The 22,683-nt window shown below is 50.8% G+C and overlaps 1 protein-coding gene across 2 annotated transcripts; it reads right to left on the bottom strand.

Annotated features, from left to right (window-relative positions):
• Positions 1–575: 575 nt before the first annotated feature.
• On the bottom strand, positions 576–20,664 carry LOC119234829 (anthrax toxin receptor-like). 2 transcript variants are annotated; one of them, XR_008549865.1, is made up of 17 exons: positions 20,194–20,664; positions 18,379–18,450; positions 16,997–17,068; positions 15,948–16,029; positions 15,825–15,858; positions 14,755–14,834; positions 14,611–14,679; positions 14,221–14,301; positions 14,070–14,130; positions 10,323–10,421; positions 7,629–7,698; positions 7,011–7,101; positions 5,920–6,036; positions 5,067–5,216; positions 2,908–4,079; positions 1,531–1,623; positions 576–864 (listed from the first exon to the last, which is right to left on the bottom strand). XR_008549865.1 is itself a non-coding variant. In XM_054690142.1 (15 exons), the coding sequence occupies exons 1-15, from the start codon at positions 20,469–20,471 to the stop codon at positions 3,936–3,938; spliced, it is 1,500 nt and encodes a 499-aa protein (XP_054546117.1). In that variant the 5' UTR covers positions 20,472–20,664; the 3' UTR covers positions 1,630–3,935. The 2 variants fall into 2 exon arrangements, 1 of the variants encoding a protein (XP_054546117.1); XM_054690142.1 differs by lacking the exons at positions 576–864; positions 1,531–1,623 and having other exon boundaries at positions 1,630–4,079.
• Between the last annotated feature and the right edge of the window lie 2,019 nt (positions 20,665–22,683).

Below are 22,683 nucleotides of genomic sequence, written 5' to 3'. Positions count from 1 at the left end.
CAGGACACTGTGCTAAATCCCTGTCAGGATACATGGTGGCAAAAGGGGAGATTCACCTTCTCTTAGGGAAGTGGAGAGAATCTTCTAAAATCCTCCTGGGCTTAGGGGCAGTTTGGGGTATTTGGAAAGACAAGTTGCACTTTTAATTAGTGAACTTTAGAGGATCTTGTCTCTTATTATGACATATTCAGAAAGTTGTAATAAAAAAAATGAAAAGAAAAGGGAGTGAGGGAGGTGAGATAGTAAAGTGTTCTTCTCTCCATGTATTTTGGGAAGGAGAAAGGATTGTATTTTCTTTCAAGGACATTCTGGCATTTTGCAAAAGCAGAATTTAGCTAAAACCTGATGTGGCCCAGCCCTTGGTGGCTGATGAAGACCAGGCTGTGGGGAGGGGACTCATCCATGTGCACAGCCAGAGGACATCGGGGTGCTCTGTCCAGGCAGGAGCAGTGTGGCCACATCCTGCACAGCGGAGCAGGGCTGGCTGGGGAACCACTTCTGCTGATGGACCACATCCAACTCCTTTGACTGTAAACCAAGACTCGACACACATGTCCACTTAAGTACATAAAGAACTTAACATTAGATCTGGAGGATTTAGGGACTGGGCTATGGGGGTGGAAGTGGCAAAGGGAATCCACCGCATCTTCCCATAGGGCCAGGGATCATTGGACACATCCTGGAGGGCTGCCTGGTACAGACCAATTGTGGGGGCTGGGAATACATGGGTTGGGGAGATCGGCACTGGGTACATGGGCAACGCGTCCAGCAGCAGTTGAGGGAAAAGCACGCCGGGCTGGGTTGATGGCAGCAGCGTGGGTATCTGCGCATCCTGCCACCTCGGGTCCTGAATAAGGGACATGGCTGTGGGAAGAGAAGAGAGAGGTCAGTGAGAAGCACTGGAATTGGGAACAGAAACTTGTGGTTTCCTTGGCTTATGGGGCTGGGCCCAAGGCAGGACCTCTGAGGATGCCCTTCCTCTCCCTGGCTGTCCTCCTGCCTTGGCTCTGTCAGGTGTTGGGGTGTGTCCAGCCTTCCCAGCCACCCAGGGCTCTGGCACGGAACTCCCTTTTGCTCAGATGTTGACTGTATCTGCGTACCCTGCTGGAGACCCTAGTGAATAAGGACGTATTCTGACTAAACGAAGGCCCCAGAGTTCCCCAGGCTACCAGGTGTGTGCTGAGGGTGTGTCTCCATCCCAGCCAGGAGGGCCTCAGCATGGGAGGCAGCAGCTGACCCACAGCCCTGGTGCCGGGTGGGGATGGAGGCACCTACAACCCCCAACTGACTGTTTCTCCAGCCTTTTCATTTAAATTTAGAAGTGCTGGGTAATGTTCTATGTTTCTCTCCAGCCATCCTTGAGATGAAAATAATCAGCTGTCAAGAATCAGCTGGAGGCTCCTGGGCACCACCTCTCCTGTCTTTGACATTCTTCTGACAGATGCCAGGACCCCACAACCCAGAGGGCAGCTGTCAAGGGCAATAAGCAGAGGACACTGTCCTTGGGGAGCATCCCTGTGCCCTGCTTACCTTGCGCCTGGGTTGACAACACATCACTGGGCCCCGGTTGCGGTTTTGAAACGAACTGCACATGATCTGCATGCGCAGAGTGTCCAGTTTGTCCTGGAAAGCAGAAGAGCCTGTGAGGAAGCTCTGAGCTGGCTGCTGCCTCCAGCGGGACAGTGTCCCCTCCAGTTCCCAAAGTCACCTGAGCCCTGTACCCACAAACTCCCTGGGATGCATTTACTTTTGCAAGGGACCTGATTTGGAGGGTGAGGGTGTGGGTCAGGGATTGTTTAGGGATCAGTCAAATTACTATTTTTTGCAGGACAAGCCAGGAGCTGCGAGCAGAGCTAAAGTACAAGGCTGGAGGTGATCTGCGGTGTCTTGGAGGGGAACATGAGGTGCCTGCGGGGTACCTGGGAAGGAGCTAGATGGAAGGAAGGAGGAGGCCTGCACTCATGAGGCCCACCAGGGAACGCAGGGAAGAGGCTCCATGCCCAATCAGTGTGCAGGGTCCTGCTGACGGAGGGTGGAGAGAAGAGGCAGCTCAGGACAGACAGAGTGACCGGATCCCTGGTGGGGGATCCGAAGGGAGCTCTGGACCCTGCGCTCCAGCTCCACCCTGGTGTTTTCAGAGGGGTGGCCATGTCCTGTGAGCAGGAACAAGCCCTTGGTCAGGGCTTCCACCTCTCTGGAAGGTGTGTTGGGCACCGCTGTGTTGCATACTGAGAGGAAGGCAGGGCTGGCTCTCCTGATGCCATAGAAGCTCCTGGAGGAAGCCATGGCCCAAGCAGGACAGAGGCAGGACCAGGAGGCAGGACAAAGCCAGGCAGAAATTGTGGGCTCCTTTTTCCTCCACACCAGCCATCTAGACTCTATTCTTGTGGTGGGGGCCCCTGGTTCTGGGTTGTGACTCAGCAGGGGGGCCCCTAGTGCTTCCTGGGGAAGGACATTCCCTCAGGCCTCTGTTCCATGTGACCCTTGTCACCCTGGCTGAGAGCAGGAGGACAAGGCAGTGGCTTCTTTCTCACTCTGCTGAGCCGGCTTCTGCGGACAGCAGGTGCACCAGCATTTCCACTTAACGGGGGAAAGAATTTGACTCAGAAATTCCTATTTCTTCTACATTCTGACCTTCATGAATCTAGTGATTTTGTTTTACATCAAACCCACTTCTCAGGGAACCCACGACATTGTTGGTGCTGATGAGAACCTCTGTGTAGTCACTGTTTCCATAAACCTCGGCCCACTGAGTGGAGAGCCTGGTACTGCAGCCAAGGGAGCAAAGTTCAGCTACTTTAAAACTCATCTCCATCCAAGCCATGCCTTCTGGGCCCGCCCTGTCTGTACCCTCTCTTCCATAGCCCCAATTGGGTGCACAGCACCCTTCCCCAGGACCCTTCTTACCTCTAGCTGTCTTATGTCGCTATGTCCACCACCAGGGACCACCACCGTGGGGCACGTTGGTGGTGCACATGGTTGCTAGGAAGAGAAATTTTTGAGTGGCAGTTCCAAGTGCAGACACATGAGGTGTTGCCCCGGCACCTGTCAACTTCTGGCCCCTCAGCTAAAGCTTGTTGGGAGGATTCAAGGACAACTGATTAACAGCACCTTGTACTGCAAGGGAGGCCCTCCGTGGGAAGCACAGGCAAACTCCACATATTTTGCAAAAATGATCCTTCCCCAAAGGGCAACAAATTCACTCTTGCCCCCTGGGTTTCCTGCACTGCCCTTTGGAGAAGCCTGGTCATGGGGTTTGACAGTGTAAATGTGGACATCGAGGAGGAGTGTCAGCAGAGGCTGAGTGGCCTGGTGTTGGCAGATGCAGCCTCCCTGACCACACTGCAGCAGCACTGAAGCCAGCCTCTGAGTGGGGCCTGCTTCCTAGGTCTCCCCGTTATAGGTCACAATGGCCCTGCTGTGCACATTCTGTGGGTCCTGTTTGGGCCTCCTTACCCAGGAGAGCCACAGGCAGCTCAGCTGACCCTTGGTCACTGGTGTACTTGGCCTGGGCCTCCCGCACAGCTCATGCCAGGTAAGACTCCCTCCACCCTCCTCAGCCCTGAAGTGCACAAAGGACAAGCCCAGTCAATCCCCCAACCTGCCAGGAAACAAGGAGGAAACCAAAGAAATGCAACCCAACAGGGTCAGAGACTGCAGGGGGGTGACCAGTACTGGAACCCTGAGGTTCCTTTTCCAACTGCTCACTTAACCCAGGGAAGGACCAGCCAATGACCAATCGTTGGGAACTGACACACAAACCAAAAGTAAAGCCCTGGTCATGTCACTGTGGATCATGGCACTTGCTGCAACAGCTACTGCAATTTGTAGTGTGACGGAGGCTCTGGATCAGACCTTTGGGAGCATGGAGGGGTGTTGTCTGATGCCATTTTGTGAGTCTTAGGTCCTCCCAGGATTCCCTCCCTGCCCCTCTGTCACCCTGCTTTCTGCCAGCTCTCTCTGTCCAGGTAGGTGGAGATGGTGGGGTGGGAAATGGTGATATCCCACAGCTCAGGAGGCCTGTTTGTGAAGTCTGTGTGGGCATCAGGAACAAAAAAACAACTCACCACCGTCTTGTTCTAGAAAGTGAAAGAGACGTACACAGGATGAAAGGTTTTTACAGAGCTCTGGCTGGTCCACACAGGCAGGAGGGGACTCTGCTCAGCGGGAGTGAGTGAGAACATGGTTTGGGTGTCACTGTGGGTGCCCACCCTCTGGGTCTGTGGCCAGCAGGCTGCATGTCCCTGAGCACCTGACTCCTCAGTTATCTGAGGGGACGCGGTGCTTGGTGCTTTCTAGACCCGCTCGCTCCTGGCTGCTGCTGTGCCTTCTCCTATGCTCCTCCCTCTCTCCAGCCAGCAGTGTCCTTGCTACCACTACCATGCTCTGCTGTCCCCCTATATTGGCCTGGCTGTCCTCTGTTATTGCTCTCCTTAATCAGGGTTAGTGGTCCCCAGAAGGTGGGATTGTGTGGTCCACTCATGCCCGCCTAGGTACCAACACCTGCCCAGACCCCAGACTGTAGCTGCTGTGGACAGGCTGGCAGCTGCTTTCTTTTTGTTCCTGTGTGCGCAGTATGGGCAGCACCCCCTGGCACTCAGGAAGAAGATGGAGGGAGGTGGAAGCAGCACTGGGGATGTGCAGACACCGTGCTGATTTCTTCCTCTTTTTTTTTTTCCTTTGTGCTGATTTCTAAAGCTCGGCTGCCCAGAGCTTGGGAGTCCTGCTCTTTCTGTGCCCTGTTGGGCCTCTGCTTCTTCCCTCAACAGCAGAGTTCTCCTCTCTGTCCCTTGTCTGCCTGTGTGCTCAGAGCCCGGGGACCATAAGTCTGCCCTGCCTGGGATTCTGGGCCCTTCTCTCCAAGGACCAGGCAACAACAGACCTCAGACTGAGCAATCACAAGGCCAGAGGCCCCTGCCAGGTCAACTATCTGCCTGGGGATGAGGGCAGAGAATGTGTCTCCCTTTGCTCCTGTTAAGTCCGTGCACTCTGGGGAGCAGCAGAGACCCAGGGCAGCTGGTGACGGTTCCTAGGGGAGTTCTCTGGGCTCAGGGAGGTGCACTAACCTTTCTGCGGTAGAGTCGCCACAAGCACGCTATCACCAGAGGTATTAGTATTACAAGCATGCATGCAGCCAAGTGGTAAGCGTTGATGTTGGGGAACTGTGTGCCTTGATTTCCAGAACCTGCGGCCGCCACATTGGGAACGGCAGGTGGCTGCACATTGCAAAGAGAAAACACCAGGAGTGTGGGCCTGGGGCCTCCTAGACACCCATGCCCAGCATGCACTCTAGGCTCCCCATTGGCCCATGTACATTCTCTGCAGGTTGCCACGTGGGCGGAACACAGTACTAGACCCAACTATGTTCAGCGCCCACTGTGGAGGTGGGGCGCACTCGCCCCACTAGCCGTGCTCAGAGGCTCAGCCCAGAGCCCTTTCAAGGAAACCAAAATCCTTGAGGAGTGACCAGCCCAAACCCCACCCCAAGCGCTGGCTGGCAGTGCAGGGACACACAGTTGTACACATACACAGATGGGTGTCTGGGGGAGGGTGGGGCTCCCTGAGAGGTGGGAGTACAAGAGCAGAGCAGGAGACCCAAGTCCATTGCACATGAGGGCTCCCCTCTCTTGTAGGTTCTGAACCATGGGCTAAGTTCCTAATTCTCTCTGCACCTCCGTGTCCACATGTGAGCAGGAGGTGAGAGGGTTGTGAGGTGTGGAGGGTCATCAAAGTCCTGGCACAGGCCAGGTTCATGTGGGGCTGCAGGAAGGGGCTGTCTCTGGCTGTCATTCTGAACCTAGGATGAGTGGTTCTCAGGTGTGTCCCCACGCAGTCTCTGCTCAGAGCAGCAGGCGGGAGAGAGGTGTAATGCCTGGGGACTAGGATAGCAGAGAGAATGGTAATGTCAAGACTGCTCACCTGTGGTACCTGGGCCAGCCCTGCGTTTCTCCTGAGGACTTTCCTCATGGGCCTGATGACAGACGAGCTGTGCGTCGGCGGGAATCCTGAGGGGCTGATGCGCGTCCTCTGGCCGGTCTGAGTGGATGTGCAGACACAATGCAGACAACACAGAGATGTCAGCTGGTGGGGATCCTCACAAGCAGGTACAAGACACCAGGATCTGGCAATCGGGCACCGAAGCCCTGCTCCCCAGCACACTCTTCTCCAGCCTAATGCTTGCCACTGCCATGCCTCACTGCCCTGGGCTACGGTGCCCGGGTGATGGGGGACATGGAAAGTGCTTGTCACTTTCCTTCCCCGTTGTCCCTTGCTGAGATGACTCCTGATCCCTCCCAGGGCCCTGATAGCTTCTCCTCCAGCTGAGGAGAGAGATGTAGGGAGAGCTGCAGCCAGGACAGCTGAGGAGTGTGGGAAAGGAGGAAGGAGGAGAGGGGCTAAAGGGATCTGAAAAATGACAGCCAGTGTCCTCAGGGTCCCAGGGGCTGTGATGGTCACACTCCGGGCACCAATGCAGAGGAAACGCACCCTGACTGTGCAGGGCCCAGCTGTCCCCTCCACATCCCCTGTGCATGGAGCCTGCTGGGAAGGCCCGGTGCCCAGATCCTGGAGTCTGGTTCCTTGCACTGAACCTCCTAGCACCCCCACTGACACCCGCTGGATTAAGATGGTTCCCCTACTTCCCCACCAAGTCCAGGTTAGGGTTGCTGGCCAGGCGGTATTTAGCATGGGAAGAGCCTCAACACCATTTCTGGAATCTGCCTGGGTCTCTCATTTCTCCCTTGTACCTGCCTTCAATGACTGTGTTCAGAGGGCAGAGGGCGTCTGTCATGCTAAGATGGCTGCACCCCAGGGATCCTAGATGCCACCCAGACTCATCCCAACTCTGATGAAGAGCTAAGGGCCTCATTGGTGGGAGAGGCCACCCAGACCTGCCAGCACCTGCTACTTGCTAGGCCTGTCCTGGGCACTGGTCCTCTCTCTTGCCTCCTTAGATGACTCCCTCCCCTGGGCAGGCTTCTGGGCAGCCCAGAGGGAGACCATGTACTTACCCTGTGACTCCCACAGTCCTTGCTGCTGATCTTGAGCCCGTTGCTGATGAAGCTGGCACCGTTGTTCAGGCTCACTTCAACAGAGATCTCGCTAAACACAGAAAGGACAGATGGGGACCACAGGTGCAGGTCGGCACAGCTCTTGGTATCTGCTCAAACCATAGCCCACAGCTCTCCCTACTGTGATGGCTTTGAATATCAGGCATTGGGGGCTACTGGAGGGCAGACGGCCTGGGGAGGAGACCCCACCCCAAGTCCCACGAGGTCCACCTCGGTGATGAGGATGACCAGTGAGGGACTCTGCATGGGGTCAGATGCTTTGTGGTCACCCGCTCAGTGACCAGGGAGGCTGTGTGGTGTCACCATCCTGACTCTTGCATATTTGCATTGTGCTGGCTCCGCTCTGAAGGCTGCTGGGAGTAAAGGAACCCCCTGGGTCCCTCATCTTCCACATCCTGTCCTCAGCAGGGCCTGCAGCACAGCAGATCCCTGAGCCCATTGGGGAAGCTCCAAGACAGGCAGGTCAGGACAGAGCACGTCACATGCTGCCCAGTAGAGGTCGCCCACATTCTGCATCTCTTGGGCAAAAATGCCTGCCTGTCCCAGAGTGGCACTTACTTGGCTGCTACGTCTATCTTCACTCCCGGACACTTTATGCTGGTGTCATCCACCTGGGTGGCTTTTTCATCTAAAGCAAATGAGACAGGAAGAAAGTCAGTGGATGTGCCCATCCACCCCCACTCACATCTGCCTGCCCTTGGCTGGTGCAGCTCTGTGGGGCAGATGCAGCTTATCCTCTCTGCCCTCTCAGCAGCCCCCAATACCAGCAAGGGCTATGGCCTGCGTTGAATGGGATCCGGTTTTTCAGGGCTTACGTTTGTGTGGCTGGCAGGAAAGCAGGCAATAAAACACAAACAAATTAAATAAATGCCAGGGAATTAAAATTGTGACATTAATGAACAGGGTTGGGACGCGGAATGGAGGGATCAAGCAGGTGCTAGGAACAAGGTGATCTGTTATCTTGATGAAAACTGAACTATTTATCCATTAAATGAATTCATGCTGGTATTGCTTCAAAAATGGATTATCTTATTTTGATAATTACCAAATTTAAGTGATGGTGTTCGAGTTCTTTTTTCAATAATTCTATTTTTTAAATGTTTTTGAACATTTTTAAAAAAGATTTATTTATTTATGCATACAAGAGCTGGGGTGCAGGCCAGAGATGCGGGAGGTGAGATGATTCACCAGAGACAGAGTGGGGAACAGAACAGGCAGACTAACTGAAATATTCTGCTGAGAGGACAAGACAGGAGAGGTCTTCCTCACCATCTGGGCTGCTCCCTGGCCGGCCGGGGATCAAACTCATGCTGTCCAGACTGTGGATTACTTCATAGTGTGGTGTTTTAACCCCTTGCATGAACAGGGTAGCCCTATTTTGAACATTTTCATTAGAAATAAATTATTTATGAGGGTGCTATCCTCATAAATGTGATGAGTGAAAGCCAGGGTAAGGTCCCAGGGCAGAGTGTTCTGCCCTGTAAGAACAGCATGTGTCTAGGCCCTGAGGCAGCACTACCTGAGTTGTAGAAGTAACATGAAAGGTGGGATGGAATTCATGGTCCTGGAAGAGTTCGGGTTTTAATCTAAGGACAATGAGTCTGTTGAGGGGTGAGCCATCTCAGCACATGCTTTAGACATCGAAGAAATAGAACCTACCCTGGACTGAATATGGGGATAAAGCAAAGAGGGATCAAGGATGACATGCAGGTTTTGACCAGCTCAAGTGGGTGATGGTGGGGCTATTTATTGACATAGGGGATTTCTTTCTTCTATGGTTTTGCTTACTGATATTTTAAGTGAGCATGGCAGTCAGAAGACTCAAAAGAGCTCCCTGACTTGTAGTTGTGGATCCTGCTTACTTCTGAGTTCTTTCTACCCCTGAATTGTGGCCAAGTTTTGAAGGATCAGCTCCCTTTAGAGTCTGATTTACCCTTCCATGCACCCAGGTAGGCTCCGCAAGGCCCCATGCTTCCCCTCTGGGATTTGGAATCAAGGGCCACCTGCTTTTCACCACAGTGATCCATAGGACAATCCTTTCCCTGGCCTTCTGTTTAATTGGACATCTCATGACCCTAGCTGAAACCGTGTCTTTGAACTTGTAGACAGATGCAGGCTGGTATGCACAGCCCCGTAGGATCATGATGTTGGGCAAAATGTTTGGATGACTCTGCTACAGGTGCAAATCCATTCAAAGAAGTGCTAATAGGCCTCTTTTGAGAACCAGGATACTGCATGTAAGGCCCTGCGAACATACGCCCACTCAGAATGCATTACTTCTCTATGACGGAGTTCTCAGTCCCTGCATCACTCTTGAGAAGTATAGAACAAAGGAAAGCTAATTCCCCAAGACCAGCTACGCATGGTGAGGTTGGGTGTGGCAGTGGCACTCCCTGCTTTATTCTTTGCACCCTTGGCAGCAAGGAGAGATGGGCTAGGAGTGCGCTGGGGAGAGGAGTTGCTCTGGGTTTATCCCATGGTCCTGCAACAGGCATTCATTTAATATCACATCACATGAAATGACATTTTCAAGAGGCCGAGAGAGTGAGGGTTTCGGGAAATCCAACTGGACCCCAGACACTCTGTAGGGATGATCACACCCACCTCACCATGAGGGCAGGACACCAGCCTGTCCTAGCTGTGTGCTCCCTCAGGCCGTTCCTCCATCATGGAGGTACACCTGATGTGCGAGTATCGCCAGATAATGCCTTCCATACGTCGTAGAGCTTAGTTAGTGCAGCTGTTATATTGCTCCCGTTTCACAGTAGGGGAAATCGAGCAAGAAGGGAAATTTCATACGGTCATGGTCACACAGGGAATGTGTGCCTGTGCCAGATCCCAGGACCTGCACCTCTGCTTGGCCTCCTCTCTCAATTGAAGGTGAATATTCCCTCCTGGGAAGCTACCAGTGCACCTGGCATGAACTCAGAGCCCAGGACAGCTTCCAGTTTCACCTGGTCGAACCATGAGATTGGGGTCCTTGTCTCTCAGGGAAAGTGAGAGATGAGGAAAGCTCAGGGGAAGCAACTGTGAGGGAAGACCCTCCTCACAGAGAACAGCCCTGATCCCAGACGCTTTCATGGCCTGGATGGATGGGTCCCACCCACGTCCCTTCTTCCACTCTCGGTGCTGCCTCTGTCCTCCCAGCACCCATAGCGTATGGGCATCAAGGGTTTTGGAGGCATGGTGCCTGAGGGAAGAGAGCATGTTGTGGGAAATTTGTTATTTGTTCAAATCAAGGGAGCTACTTACCAAAAAATACGGTGTCAACTATCTTAAACCTGCAAAGAACTTCGTTTTTGTTTTTGGTGTTATGAAAACCTCTTCCAAAGACGCCTACATCGTAGTTTTCTGCAAGGGCAACATCCAAAAGTGTGTGTAAGGAGGGGTGAGCTCTGTTGTCTGCTGATCTCAGACTATGACAGTGTGCCCCCAATGTGGGAGCCCCCAAAGGACTCTGGAGGAGACAGCTGTTGTACCAAAATCTCTATCTCCTGAGGCTCACCTGGTGTTTCTGAGGGGCCACTGTGAGGAGGCTGGGAGGAGCTCTCAGGCACTCTCACCACAGCTGCTAACTGGCACAGGCCAACAAGGCTCCACCTGGTCCCACCTCCATAAATAAACCCGATGTGGTTTACAACCTTTAAGTTCTGAGACTCCCTAAGGGGTGCAGGCAGTGCTTTCCAACCTCCACCAGAGTGCCATCTTAAACAAGATCGGTGTGAGACAATGCAGGCTGCACTCCTCTGTCTCTTGCTTGAACTGAGCACCCTGGACTTGTTGCTTGTGAAATTACTTGACATATGGGGTCTGTTTTTCCTCACCACCTTTTTGTGTGCCCCTGGCCGACTAGTGAGCTCAGGAATAAGGTGCGACCCAGTGAGACCAGCAAGGAGCTGCTGATCCTCTACCAAAGAGTCCCCCTTCCCTTAGCTGTGAGGCAGATCCCTGAAGATGATTGTTCTTCCACTCCTATTGACCCTCTGCAGCCTCCTCTCTTCCCTGCCTAGGGATTCATGGAAAGCTCTTCCTTCTGCTGGGTGGGGAGTGATTTGCTAAGGGACATCTGTCCTACCCCTCGATTGGACACTGGGCATCTTCTCCCCTAGAATAAATACAAGGGGATACAGTGATGGCAGTTGTGGGTTTGGCAGCCTGGATTTAGACAGGATACTATGAAGGCCTTCTTGCTGTAGGTCAAGGTCATTATCCTGCACTGGTGGCTCAAACTCATGTCTAGCTAATTCTAGTGCCCTGTTTTCCCCTATTGTGGCTATTCTACTTCTCGTTCACCCCAGGGAAATTCTGTCAAGTGGCCGCAGAGAGGTCAGAATGAGGACGTGGCCAGGGGCAGGGACTGTGTTCCCACTTATTAGGAAGTACCGGAGTATCAACCAAGGACACCAAGGTTTGGCTTTTGCATGCAGTGGAAGGTGGACAATCTAATGTTCCGTGTGCTCCCGCTTATTAAAAATGCCTTTTGGAAGTGTATGTAGAACGAGATGTTAGCATATAGGATCACCTATATGTTAGAATAGGATCACCTATTCATGGTAGTTATATTTGGTAGACTTACAATGGGACAGGCTGGAGAGGTGCTGCCGCCAGGATGCAGGGGACTGAGGGGCAGCTGTGGTGGTGTGTGTCCTCATGGGGTCTGCGTTATGCAGATGTGTGTGTGCATCTGTGAGACTCACACATAATATAATTGCGATGTGATGATGTGTGCATTTCAAAAAGACAACTCGGGAAAATTGGTCCCTTGTTTGTCATAAGCAGAATGACAAAGTTGGGTGTGGAACAGCCTGATGACTCTAATTTACTTTGAAAACTTTCAAAAATAAGAGGGATTGATGGGGACAGAGAAAGAGAGATGGAGCTAGATAATAAGTGATAATTAGGTCAGCTCTTAATTGAGAAATCCAGTTAGAGGATCTCCTTGTAGAATTGCTTCCATTTGCTGCAGGTTTGGAAATGTGCATAATGAAAGACTGAAAGACAATCAGATTGAATGAGAAAAGCAAGAGTAGTCACGACATTATTGCATGACCAGTGGAGAATGAGAGGAATCTGGGTAAGACAGGGGGGCCAGGTGACCAGGAAAAGCTTCTTGGGTCAGTGGACCTGAGAGAAAGTTCCCAAATGACTGGTTGACTGAACCCCGTAAAGCAGGAAAAGGGCTTGCAGGAAGTCTAGCCCGGGCCCAGCCTCTGGGTCCGCAGGGTTAGAGAAGAGGGCATATCTGCATGGCCTGCTTGTCCATCTGAGGGTCTCACCAACCCAGCCAGGCTGGGATTAGGGAAATGGTCTTCTCAGCCCCATGGTGCCCTGCGGGAGTGTGGGCTGGAGCCAGGACCTTGAGGCAGGGAGGGAGCAGAGGACTCTCCCTGGACTCTGAGGTGTCCTGTGGGGTTGACGAGGCTGAGCCCTCGTGATAAACCATCTGTGCCCCAGGGCTCCCTGGCCACTATTAGTCTCGGTTGATTCCTCCTGAGTGTAGGTGTCTGCCTTGAAATTTTCCACAAATGACTGTGACACTGGGTGGCAGCTTTTGACTAGAAGACAGTTTACAAGGACAGAGCAGGGATTGCTGGGCCAGGCTGGCAGGGGGTGTGAGGAGGGCTCCTGTCACCTTGGGTGGGTATGATTGGTCTCCGCACCCCTCTGTGTTCACGTGCTGCTCAGACACTCCTGCCTGGGTGTCTCCCTGGACATGCCCAGAGAAACCAGGCTGCCAGTTTCCTGCATGGGTGGGGACTTAAAACAAGGAAAGACCCATGTGTGCTGTGGGTGGTGGGGCAAGTGTGTTTCTAACCCAGCCCACTTGAGGCACTGCAGGTTACAGGTTCAGAGAAGTCAGGATGAGTCCAGAGACTCTTCCATCCTGGAAGCTCTGTAGCCACGCCCTCCCCGCCTGGGCAAGCATGGGCAGCAGAGCCATGGTCAGTCATGGGAATATGAGCGCCACGACTCTTCCTTAAGTCTGCCTGCTTCTATTCTGAGCTGGTCCCTGCACAATCCACTGGCCTCCCCTCTCTCACGGAGTGGAGATCTTTCTGCCTCTTGGAGACAACAGAGGAGCTGGCAGATCTGGGTCCCTTGCTCCCTGGGGCTGGCCACGGGCAGCAGAGCTCAGCTGAAACAGCCTTCTGTCTGACCCAGGTGAGGGTGCTCCAGCCTTCCCAGCAAGGACACAGAGGCAGAGCCAGCTGTCTGGGTCAGGATGCGGTGGGTCAGGCTGTGTGCTGTTCCCGGGAAGGGCGTGCTTACCCGTGGGCCTCCTCTGTCTGCTCCAGGGCTGCGGCAGCACAACCTGCACTCACAGGCCTTTACAGAGAGAGGCCTTGTAGCCTAAGGGAAGTGCCCGGACCTCCTCACTGCAGTGCTGCAGGACCCTCAGGGGGAGCAGACAGCCTCGTCTTGGTCGAGCTCTCAGGAGAGGCCTTCCTATTAACCCTGAAGCTGATGCCAGCTGGGAGTGTTTGCGTGGAGGGATGTTGGTCACCTTATGCCCTTATTAAGACACTGGACTTTGAACTTTTTCTTCATACACTGAAATCATCATTTCCTCTTCATTTGGCTGATGGGAGGAATACACTGATGTTTCAACTCTGTGTCAGCCCTGTGCTTCTGGGGTGATCCCAAATTGGCTCAGAAGTATTTTACTTGTCAGAAGACCTTGGGTTTCATTGCTACTATATTATATTTTCCTCATTTTTAATTAAACTTCTGATTTTGTGATTAAAAAAAGAATTTTACAATCTTTTGCTAATCACTTAAGTTTTATATGTCAAACCATTATGTGATATACCTTCAACTTACATAGAACTGTATGTCAACTCTAGCTCATGAAAACTGGGAATAAAGAGCATTTACACATATGTATTTATATCACACATTTCAATTGCACAGTACACTACATCCATCACACACATCCAAGCACAATGTCAAACACACACAAGCACACATGTCTGTTCAGAAAAGAGACCCAGCTCTTACCTCCCACACAGTAATTGGTCGGTTCCACACTTGTCAGCTCAATGCAGGACTTAGCTGCGAGCTGGAACAGAGAGTGGTTCGGGTCAGGTAAGGTGAAGAGTGGGCATGGTAAGAGCCATCTCATCCCACTCCCAAACCACCCCTCTCTCACTGAGTCAACGATGTTCCTCAGATCAAAGAATCCACTGTCCACACCAACCACGTGCCCCTCGCTGTCTGCAATTGCCAGGAGCTACAAGGAGGAGCAGAAAACTTGGACCCACAGCAGAGGTGAGGACCAGCAGGACACCATCCCAGACCTCGGGTTCAGGCCTCATGCCATGTGAGACTCAGTGTCCCACCCTGGCCAGCAGCCCAACTTTCTGGAATGGAAAGTTCTAACTGTTCCCCAGGTGTGTGGGCTCATACAACACAGTTACTCATTTCTGCAGTGGTCACATGTTGTCCAGATATTTGGGGTGGGTTAGAGAACCATCCTCTAGGTGGCCCTGTCAAAGCTTTCCACATCGAGACTTCTCAGTTGGCTCCTGTTCTGAATTACCTGGTTTTTCACGTAGTTGTTGACACCCACAGTGTAAACAGTCCCTCCCAGTTGTCGAGTCCTCTGAGCCTAAGACAAAGACCGTGTTAAGTGTAAATCACTAAACATGTGGAGCAAAGGCTGGTCAAGGTGGGCTGGACTCACTTCATTCTTGGTAGCCTGAAAGGACTCTGGCCAAAGTGCTCCATCAATTAGGGAGATAACCATGGAGTGAATTTTCTTTTCTGTGGGAGAAGCAACGAGTGGCCTGGTCATTATTGTCCCCCAGAGAGTCCAAATGCAGGTGAGAAGGCCACATGCTGCCCCCCAGCTTCTTCCCCCTGGGAGAGGCTGCCAGAACCCAGCACCCACATTCCTGAGTGCCTAGAGGGTTGTGGAGCAGTCATCTGGAGGGAGAAGACACCTTAGCTGACCCACTTTACAAAGTAGGAGACTGAGTCTGTCTGTGGACTTTCCTTTCTGGATTCTCACTGCTACAGATGGCAGATCCTGTTTCCTGAGGGCGAGTCCAGCTAATTCAATGGACAAGTTCATGCCTTTCCCGAGAGCAATGAGGAAGCAGTCTTACCAACAAAAACTTGTCCTTCAGGCTCAGAGCAGGCAGAGGCACTACTGCTGGCCCCTTGGGGCCCAGTCAGTCAGAAACAGGGAAGAGATATTTGGGGAGTGGACCTTGAGTCCAGATGTCAGCCTTTCCCCACAGTCTCCCACTTTCACCTGTTGTGCCTGAAGCATCCACCCTACAGACTCAATCCCAATGGAGAGGGTGCTGGGCTGACACAGCTGCTAGCCCTGGGGACACACAGGCCAGCAGGAGCGTCAGCAGAGGGAAGACGATGAAGGGGAAGGAGGCAGCTCCAGCCATGGGAACGCAGCAAAGTGTGGTCAGCAAGGGGAAAATCAAGAACTTTTATTCCATAAGCGGAGTCTTGTCTGCCCGAGGTGCCCCCTGGCCTTTATCCCTTTTCCACAAGCTCACCTGTAGATCGGGTGCCTCATACTTAATAAAAACCAGGAATGTACACCCATGACCCTGCAAGTCTCTGCATCAGCAGGGGGGCTGCCCTTCCCCTCTGCCCTTCCAGACGAGGAGCCTGGAGGACATATTGGGCAGGAAACTTGCACAAGAGTCAGCTCCAAGTGGGGGCCACCAGACTGCTGTGCTTCGGCCTGACTGTCCAGGATCCAATAGTCACAAAGTCAGCAGAGCTTACCTCCAGAGTTTGCTGTGGAGATCTGCTCATTGACCTGCAAAAACAGGAAGGCATGTTGAGAGGACTCAGTGATATTCTGAGCACTTGCTAAAGCAGGATAAATTCTTAGAGCTCTGGCTGTACCGCTTTAAATCCTTCCTGCATGTTTGTGTTTCCGGTAGGCACTGTGTTGCGTAGTTTGTTGAGACCGTCTTCGATTTCTTTTCTAAAAACAATAAAATGGGAGTATTGAAGTAGGAAGAAGGGTGGAGTGTTCTCAAACAGCCCCATCTGTGCTGGCACATTCTGCACTGAGCAGACCGACCTGGACAAGGGAGGCCTTAGTCAGGAAGCCGAGCCATGGGCTTTTAGGCCCTAGTCTTTGAAAATTGATCTTGTCTGTACTCATCACTTCATCAGATTCGTAGACCCAGCGGGCTTCCTGAAGGGCCTGTCTGACCATCCACAGGCAGAGTGGAGAGAAGTTGTGACTGCGCTAATATGAACTGGAACTCACAATGGGACTGCCAGGACTGCCAGTACCTCAGGGGTCCCCAGTGGGGCTCATCACCCTCTACCAGGCAAGACTGAGTTTGGTAAGGGTCACCCCCCTGGCAATACTCCTGCCCTGTGCCTTCCTCCCTGCCCTGGTCCGCTGAGGATGACTTGGAATCCACAACCTCTCTCCCTTCAGGATTGGATCTGAGGAAGCAGCAAAGTTGCTTTGAGTGCTGACTTCCTATTTCAGAGCTCCTGACAGGGAAGACCTAAGCCAGGGAAGGGGCCATAACTGCTGCCCATGCAGGCAGGGGAGCAGTGAGCTGCAGATGGCCACACTTTTGTCCTTTACTAGCTGCTGCTAAGGTAGAGCAGATGGGAGTGGGACACAAGCGGTGGGGGAGCTGGATCAGGCTGATCCAAGTGAAGATCTGAGCCGGCACAGCAAGCCTGGAGCAGCAGAGATTGTCTAGAAACACAGGGGCTGCCAGTGTCAGTGCCGGAGTTATGAGAGGGGCTGGGAGTAGATGCTGGGGGCACAGGGTGGTCTCTGAGCAGAAGCCAGCCCCGCCCAGGCAGCAAGCCTGTGGGCTCCAGACTGAAACTCAGGACTCTGCAGAGTTTTACTCTGGGCCTCCATCTCCCTGACTCCCACCACCAGTAGGTTTGCCTTGAGGGGGTGAACCTGAACTTACCTGTCTGAGGTGAGCTTTAGGAAGGTGTGGCCCCATGTGGAGAAGGTGACTATCGAGATGCGCATGTTCGGGCTGGGAGGAAGCACGTGTATGTGAGAGTCATAAACAGAGGTTCAAATGACCCCATGAGCAGCCAGGGAGGGGACACCTGCCTGTCTTCACTTCCCTCTAGCCTGTGACCCCTTCCTGAGTTCCAGAAGTTACCATAAATTTAGTAAAGATTCTGAGGCCAGTAATGTGTGGCTCACCAGGGAGACTGTCAGGGTGGTGTCCTGCTCTATCCCTAGATCCCAAGCTCTCCCTATAGCTCTCTCTCTGTCTCTCTGTCTCTCTGTCTCTCTGTCTCTCTGTCTCTCTCTCTGTCTCTTTCTCTCTCTCTCTCTCACACACACACACACACACACAAACACACACATGCATGGTTCATGCCTCACGCACTAGGTGAAGGTCCCTATACCTGCCTACCCATACCCCACCCCCTACTTTCTGTAACATTTTTTGGAAACTCAAGGCCCTTCCCTTCTTGTCTATATTCTCTTTCTGTCTCCATCTAAGAGAAATTATTGTCCCTTTTGCCACTCATTCACAATTTCTGTCCCTTTCCTCTCCCTGCCCACTGTCTTCTGGGTCACAGGCCCCCTTTGTCTGTTAGAGGATTGTTGTCCTAGTCCCTGATGAACTCCATGTAGCTGTGGTCTTGTTCCCACTCATTTTATCCACCATTATCAGTTTTCCTGGAGTACAATCCTCATCACCCACACTCAGCCCGAGTCATTTATAACTTCCTGTTGCTCACGTGAATTGAGGCCCGTTGGCTTGGCTGTATGAGCCCCTTAAACCTTGACCCCAAGCTGCCCTGTCCCAGACTCAGTTGCTCCCCTTCTGTGAGTTAAGCCCTCTGTCCCCCTAAACACATCACTCTCTCCACAGGAAGTCTCCTTGATGCTCTTGTTACCCTGTCCTTCTTCCTAACAGTCCTAGTTCTAGTGTCCATATCCTGGGGAAATCCAACACTGAATTTTCTTTAGGAATTCTTGCTATTTCTTAAAATTGCCATGAGGGTCTTTAACTATTTTTTTGGAACTATCTAAATAAGTGTTTTTTTTTTTTTACTGTGTTACTGGTTAGCTGGTTTCTAATCTGTGACATCCTCTAGTTGGTCAGTATTTCCTACACTGTGACTTGACACCAACACTGTAAACAACCAAAGTCCATAGGACATTTGGAACGATGGAACCAGGGTGAACTGCATTTTTAACTGGTTCAGAACTCCACCCGGGGCTTCATGCCTCTGATGCAAGTGACACCCATCTTCACTGGGTCTAAAGAGACAGGCTCTCTGCCTGGCATTGCTAAAGCCCCACCACATGGAGAAGTCATACTTTTCAAATATTTTGAGGAAATGCTCTACGAAGTCGTATATAAATATCCAGTTGGTGTCCACACTTCCTGACCTGTGAATGAAAAATCAATGGAACAGAGTGAATTTTTTGAGTTGGCAGAGTTTATCTGAAACCATCCAACATGCTACTCCCACCCCTATGCTGCCGCACACTGTCAGCAACCCCAGGGCCTTCCTGATGGTGACTTTCGTCAGTGTAATGAGGTGGACGGCACCAATGGGATTTGTGTGCTTGCAACTGAGGGATTCAAGAGGGAGACCCTGTGGAGACAAACTGGGATGGTTGGTTGTGCCACACTAGCTCTAGATAAGACATGAAGTGGCATGCTTTTATGAAAAAAACCTCCTACATCCTGTAACTCTGACTCTCCTGGTCCTTCTAGTCCTTGCAGAATAACCTTGGCCAGCTCTCTGCCTCTTTCTTATCTAGCAGCAAGAAAGGTGTCAGTACAAGCCCGTTATGAGAAACAAAGTCATAACCTGACAAGATCCAAGATTTTCAAGAGCTCTCTCTGAGCTGTGGGATCAGAAGTGGAGACGGTGGGAAAGAAGCCTGGAGTTTTTCGCAAGACCTTTGTAACAGTGTTTGATTTTCATTTTGTGTTCATGCATTTACTTGATAATTGTTAAAATAAACTACAAATACTAGTAGCATGGCGGGATGCTAACAAAAAGGGAGATTTCAAAGCTCCAAGTCCTGGTTTCCCCAGAGAAACATTCAACAAACAAGCAGAGGCTAGAAAGGGAAGCAGAATGTACATAAAGAAACCCAGTCTACAAAGGTAGGCAGAACAGAAGGAAAGCAAAAAGCTATCATGTAAATATATCACATTTAGGAAACAATATGTTGTCAGTAGCAAGTTCTTACATATCAATAATCACTCCAAATTTAAAAATATTGAATTCATCAAGCAAAGAGAGCAGTGTGATTAGATGGACACATAAGGCCAGTTATGGATGTGTTGCCTATAGATACATATTTCACTTTAAAGAGAAACAGATGGAATGTGAGGGATGAAAAAGATATTTCATGCAGGGGAAATGAAACAATATTGGATAGTCATAGTGATAAAGAGGTTATCACATCCCAAAGATATAAAATGTGCCCCCAACATTCCACACACATATATATAATAGGTGAAAGGAGAAAAAAAATATATTTATAGATAGCTTCTATATCTGATTTTTCAACAGTGGATAAGCCGTCCTGAGTGTCTCTGGGTTACTGCCTTCAGCTCTGAGACGCTCACCCTTCCCAGGAGATGGCAGATACCCTCCCTGCTCTCCCCCAGGCCTGTCTGAGGATGGCACAGCAGGGAAAGGGCTTTGGAAACAGCCACGTGCTTCCATGAGGTCACCGACGTCATACCACGGCTACTACTGAAGAGTGAAGCTAATTCTCAGCCCAGCAGAGGAGCTGGAAACCACCAAGGCCATGTCTCCAAGCCACTGCCCCGGACCCCTTTCCTTGTTCAAGGTCATAAAGGCTTATATAGAGCCCAGCTTTCTCGGGACCACACCCAGAGAGCAAAGTGTTCAGAAAACACATAGATGGTGGAAGAAAGTAGCAAAAACACTTAGCCCCCAAAGCAAAGGACTTTTCGGCATTGTCACTACAGAGGGTCCGAGACAACTCAGCAGTGTTTCTGGAGGTCTGTAAAAATGGAGTGATTTGGGTGAGAAACAAAACCAACCATAAAATGATAAGAAAAACCCAGGACATTATTAATAAATGCTGAGAAAGGAGCTCCCGTAATGCCCCCCAAGTCTCTGGCCCGGTAGGAGGTCTACTCACTTGTCCAATATTAAATAGAGGTCAAGATTGCTCTGGCAGGATTTCTTGTGATCTGCCAGCCTCTCCCTGGACCCTGTGTCCTGGCTGTGGCCCTGGCGGGTGCTCTCCCCATCCAGGTTGGTATTGCTGGGGAGGCTTCTCCTGGCCCGAGTGAGGTGGTGGAAATCTAGCCAGGTCGGGGCTCTCTGCTGGTATGCCCCACTGCTTGGCAGCAGAGGGGGTAAAACCAGCAAGAGGAGGAATGCAAGCCCCAGAGCCCCAGGGTAGCTGCTTCCCATTTTCTGGCAGCCCTGGAGGCTGCAAGGGATACTTATTTCTTGAAGTCAGGCAAGCTAGGACCTTCACTGTTTTAAGCAATATTTAGGGGCTCTACCCCTTTAATCAAGTCTTTCCTTGAATCAAGTAACAATAGCCTCTACTAGTAGACCTGCACTAAGGGCAGAGTAGGACTACACTGGGAGGAGGCCCCACTGCCTGCCAGGGTGTCTCCCTGACCCATAGAGACATAATGCCCTGTTTTGTGATGGGCAGGGAGGTTGGCATGGCGACCCTGTGGTGGCTCACTGCAGCTCTGCTCAGTGTCTTGCCTACTGACATTTTCAGCGGGGAGTCAGGGCATCTCTGCAGGGGCTGTGAGAGGAACCTCCATTTGTCCCTTATCCTGAAACCTCACTGGTGGCCATTAAAGTCCTCCAGGAAGCTGAGTTTTTGCAAACTACCAGAGCAGCTTTGGTGACTCAGAGAAGGACATCACTCTTGGTGGGGCGTCATGGCTTTGAGACCAGAGTGCTGTAATGGCCATTGAGTGAATACTGCTGTCTTCTTGGTGGTGGGACAGTCTAGAAGTTGAAGAAAGTGGTGCAATTTGTTTAGGAGGGATTCCACTTATCCATTGATGTGAATCATCCACCTCAAACTTATTAAGTTAAAGAAGAACCACTTTATCATGTTCATAGTTTGCATGGACCAGAAATTGAAAGAGAACATTACTGCCTCGGTTGCTCCATGGAAATCATTGGAACCCCTGAACTTTTAATTTTAGAAGCAGCACCCCATCTCTGTTCTTCCCAAACCTTCATAATATTTGATTACTATCATATGGTTAGGGGGATCCATTGGAAGGATGTGAATGTGCAATCTGACTCCCCCTATCAGTGATCAAGGCAGTGTCTCCTCCAATTTGGTGTTCAATGCCTTTCACGAAATTTCCCTAAGAGAGCTTTACTTTCTGTCTTCTCATCATTTTCCTGCCATTGCTAATGATGTTTAAAACATAATGTTTTTAACAGTTTATTGATAGCACAAAGAAATTTTTTATATTTATATTTAACCAATTTGGCTAATCAAGCTCTAAACCATTTTGTGTAAAATTGTTTGGGTTTTTTTAAAAACCAAAAACCAAAAGTGCTGGCTCATTCTCTAGTAAATGACAACGTATCTGTTTTGATTTGAAAGAAAACTTCTAAAATACAATCTTGAGATTTTATTTATTGAAGCCTTTTAACCCTCTTTCTCGTTAGACAATTTCCCTGGCACCCAGAGGGAAAAGTAAGTTTCCCACTAAAACACAAGACAGCTAGTTAATTTTGAATTTGAGATAAACCATGCATCATTTTTGGGGGTAAGTATGTCCCATAAGTCCGTGTTTGCAGTGATTGGGCCACTAGAATAGGCCCTCCCCAAGAATGGAGTTGTCTCCTAGGTTATCTCTGGGGGCTGCAGTTGCCCCAGGCCCAGCACACCTAAGCTCCAGTATCCCAGTGCTCCAGCCTTACTGAACTGAGCCTCGAAGGACTTGGCAATCTGCTGCAGCTGCTGGTGGCTTCTCTGTGTGAACACATTGGAGATGGCCTGCTTCTTGGTCCCTGCAGGGGTGCACAGTGTGAGCAGCCCCACTGCCCTACCCCCTCATGGGTGGGTGGTGCTGGGGAAGCCTGAGAGGAGGGAGGGAAGTTTAAGGAACCTCCACATAGCTCTCTACAGGGGTTGGACAGTTTGCATTCCTACCATCAGCATAGGAGAGTTCCTTTTTATCCACATGCCAACATTTGTTGTTGCTAGTTTTTTTTTTTTTTTTTAATATATACCATTCTCACTGTTGTAAGATGTACCTCATTGTGGTTTTGATTTGCATTTCTCTGGTTATAAGAGATTTTGAGCTTTTTTCCTTGGCCATTTGAATTTCCTTTTTAGAGAAGTGTCTTTTTAGCTCTTCTGCCCATTTTTTGACTGGATTGTTTGCTTTGTTTTTGTTGAGTCATAGGAGCTCTTGGTAGATCTTTGAAATCAGTCCCTTATCAGTAGTGTGGGGTGGAGCTATTTCCTCCCAATCAGCAGGGTGATTCTTTGTTTGGTTATTATATCTTTTTCTGTACAGATAGTTTTTAGTTTGATGTAATCCCAGCTGTTTATCTTTTCCTTCACTTTCTTTGCTTTGGGGGATGACTCTTTAAAGATGTTTCTGAAATGTATGTCATGGAGTGTTTTGCC

The sequence above is a fragment of the Talpa occidentalis genome, unplaced genomic scaffold (genome assembly GCF_014898055.3).
Source record: "Talpa occidentalis isolate TD23 unplaced genomic scaffold, MPIMG_talOcc4v2.1 talOcc4.8, whole genome shotgun sequence".
Classification (NCBI taxonomy): domain Eukaryota; kingdom Metazoa; phylum Chordata; class Mammalia; order Eulipotyphla; family Talpidae; genus Talpa; species Talpa occidentalis.
This window is presented reverse-complemented; position numbering and strand designations above follow the sequence as displayed.

Bases quoted from the DNA above. Each gene is read 5' to 3' on its own strand.
- LOC119234829 (XM_054690142.1), bottom strand. From the start codon at position 20,471: ATGGGAAGCAGCTACCCTGGGGCTCTGGGGCTTGCATTCCTCCTCTTG. The intron at 15,859-15,947 runs GTACAGCCAGAG...CTGTTTTTGCAG, and splicing joins TGCAGGAAGGATTTAAAGCG to GTCAATGAGCAGATCTCCAC. The intron at 7,102-7,628 runs GTAAGTGCCACT...TTCTGTGTTTAG, and splicing joins AAGATAGACGTAGCAGCCAA to CGAGATCTCTGTTGAAGTGA.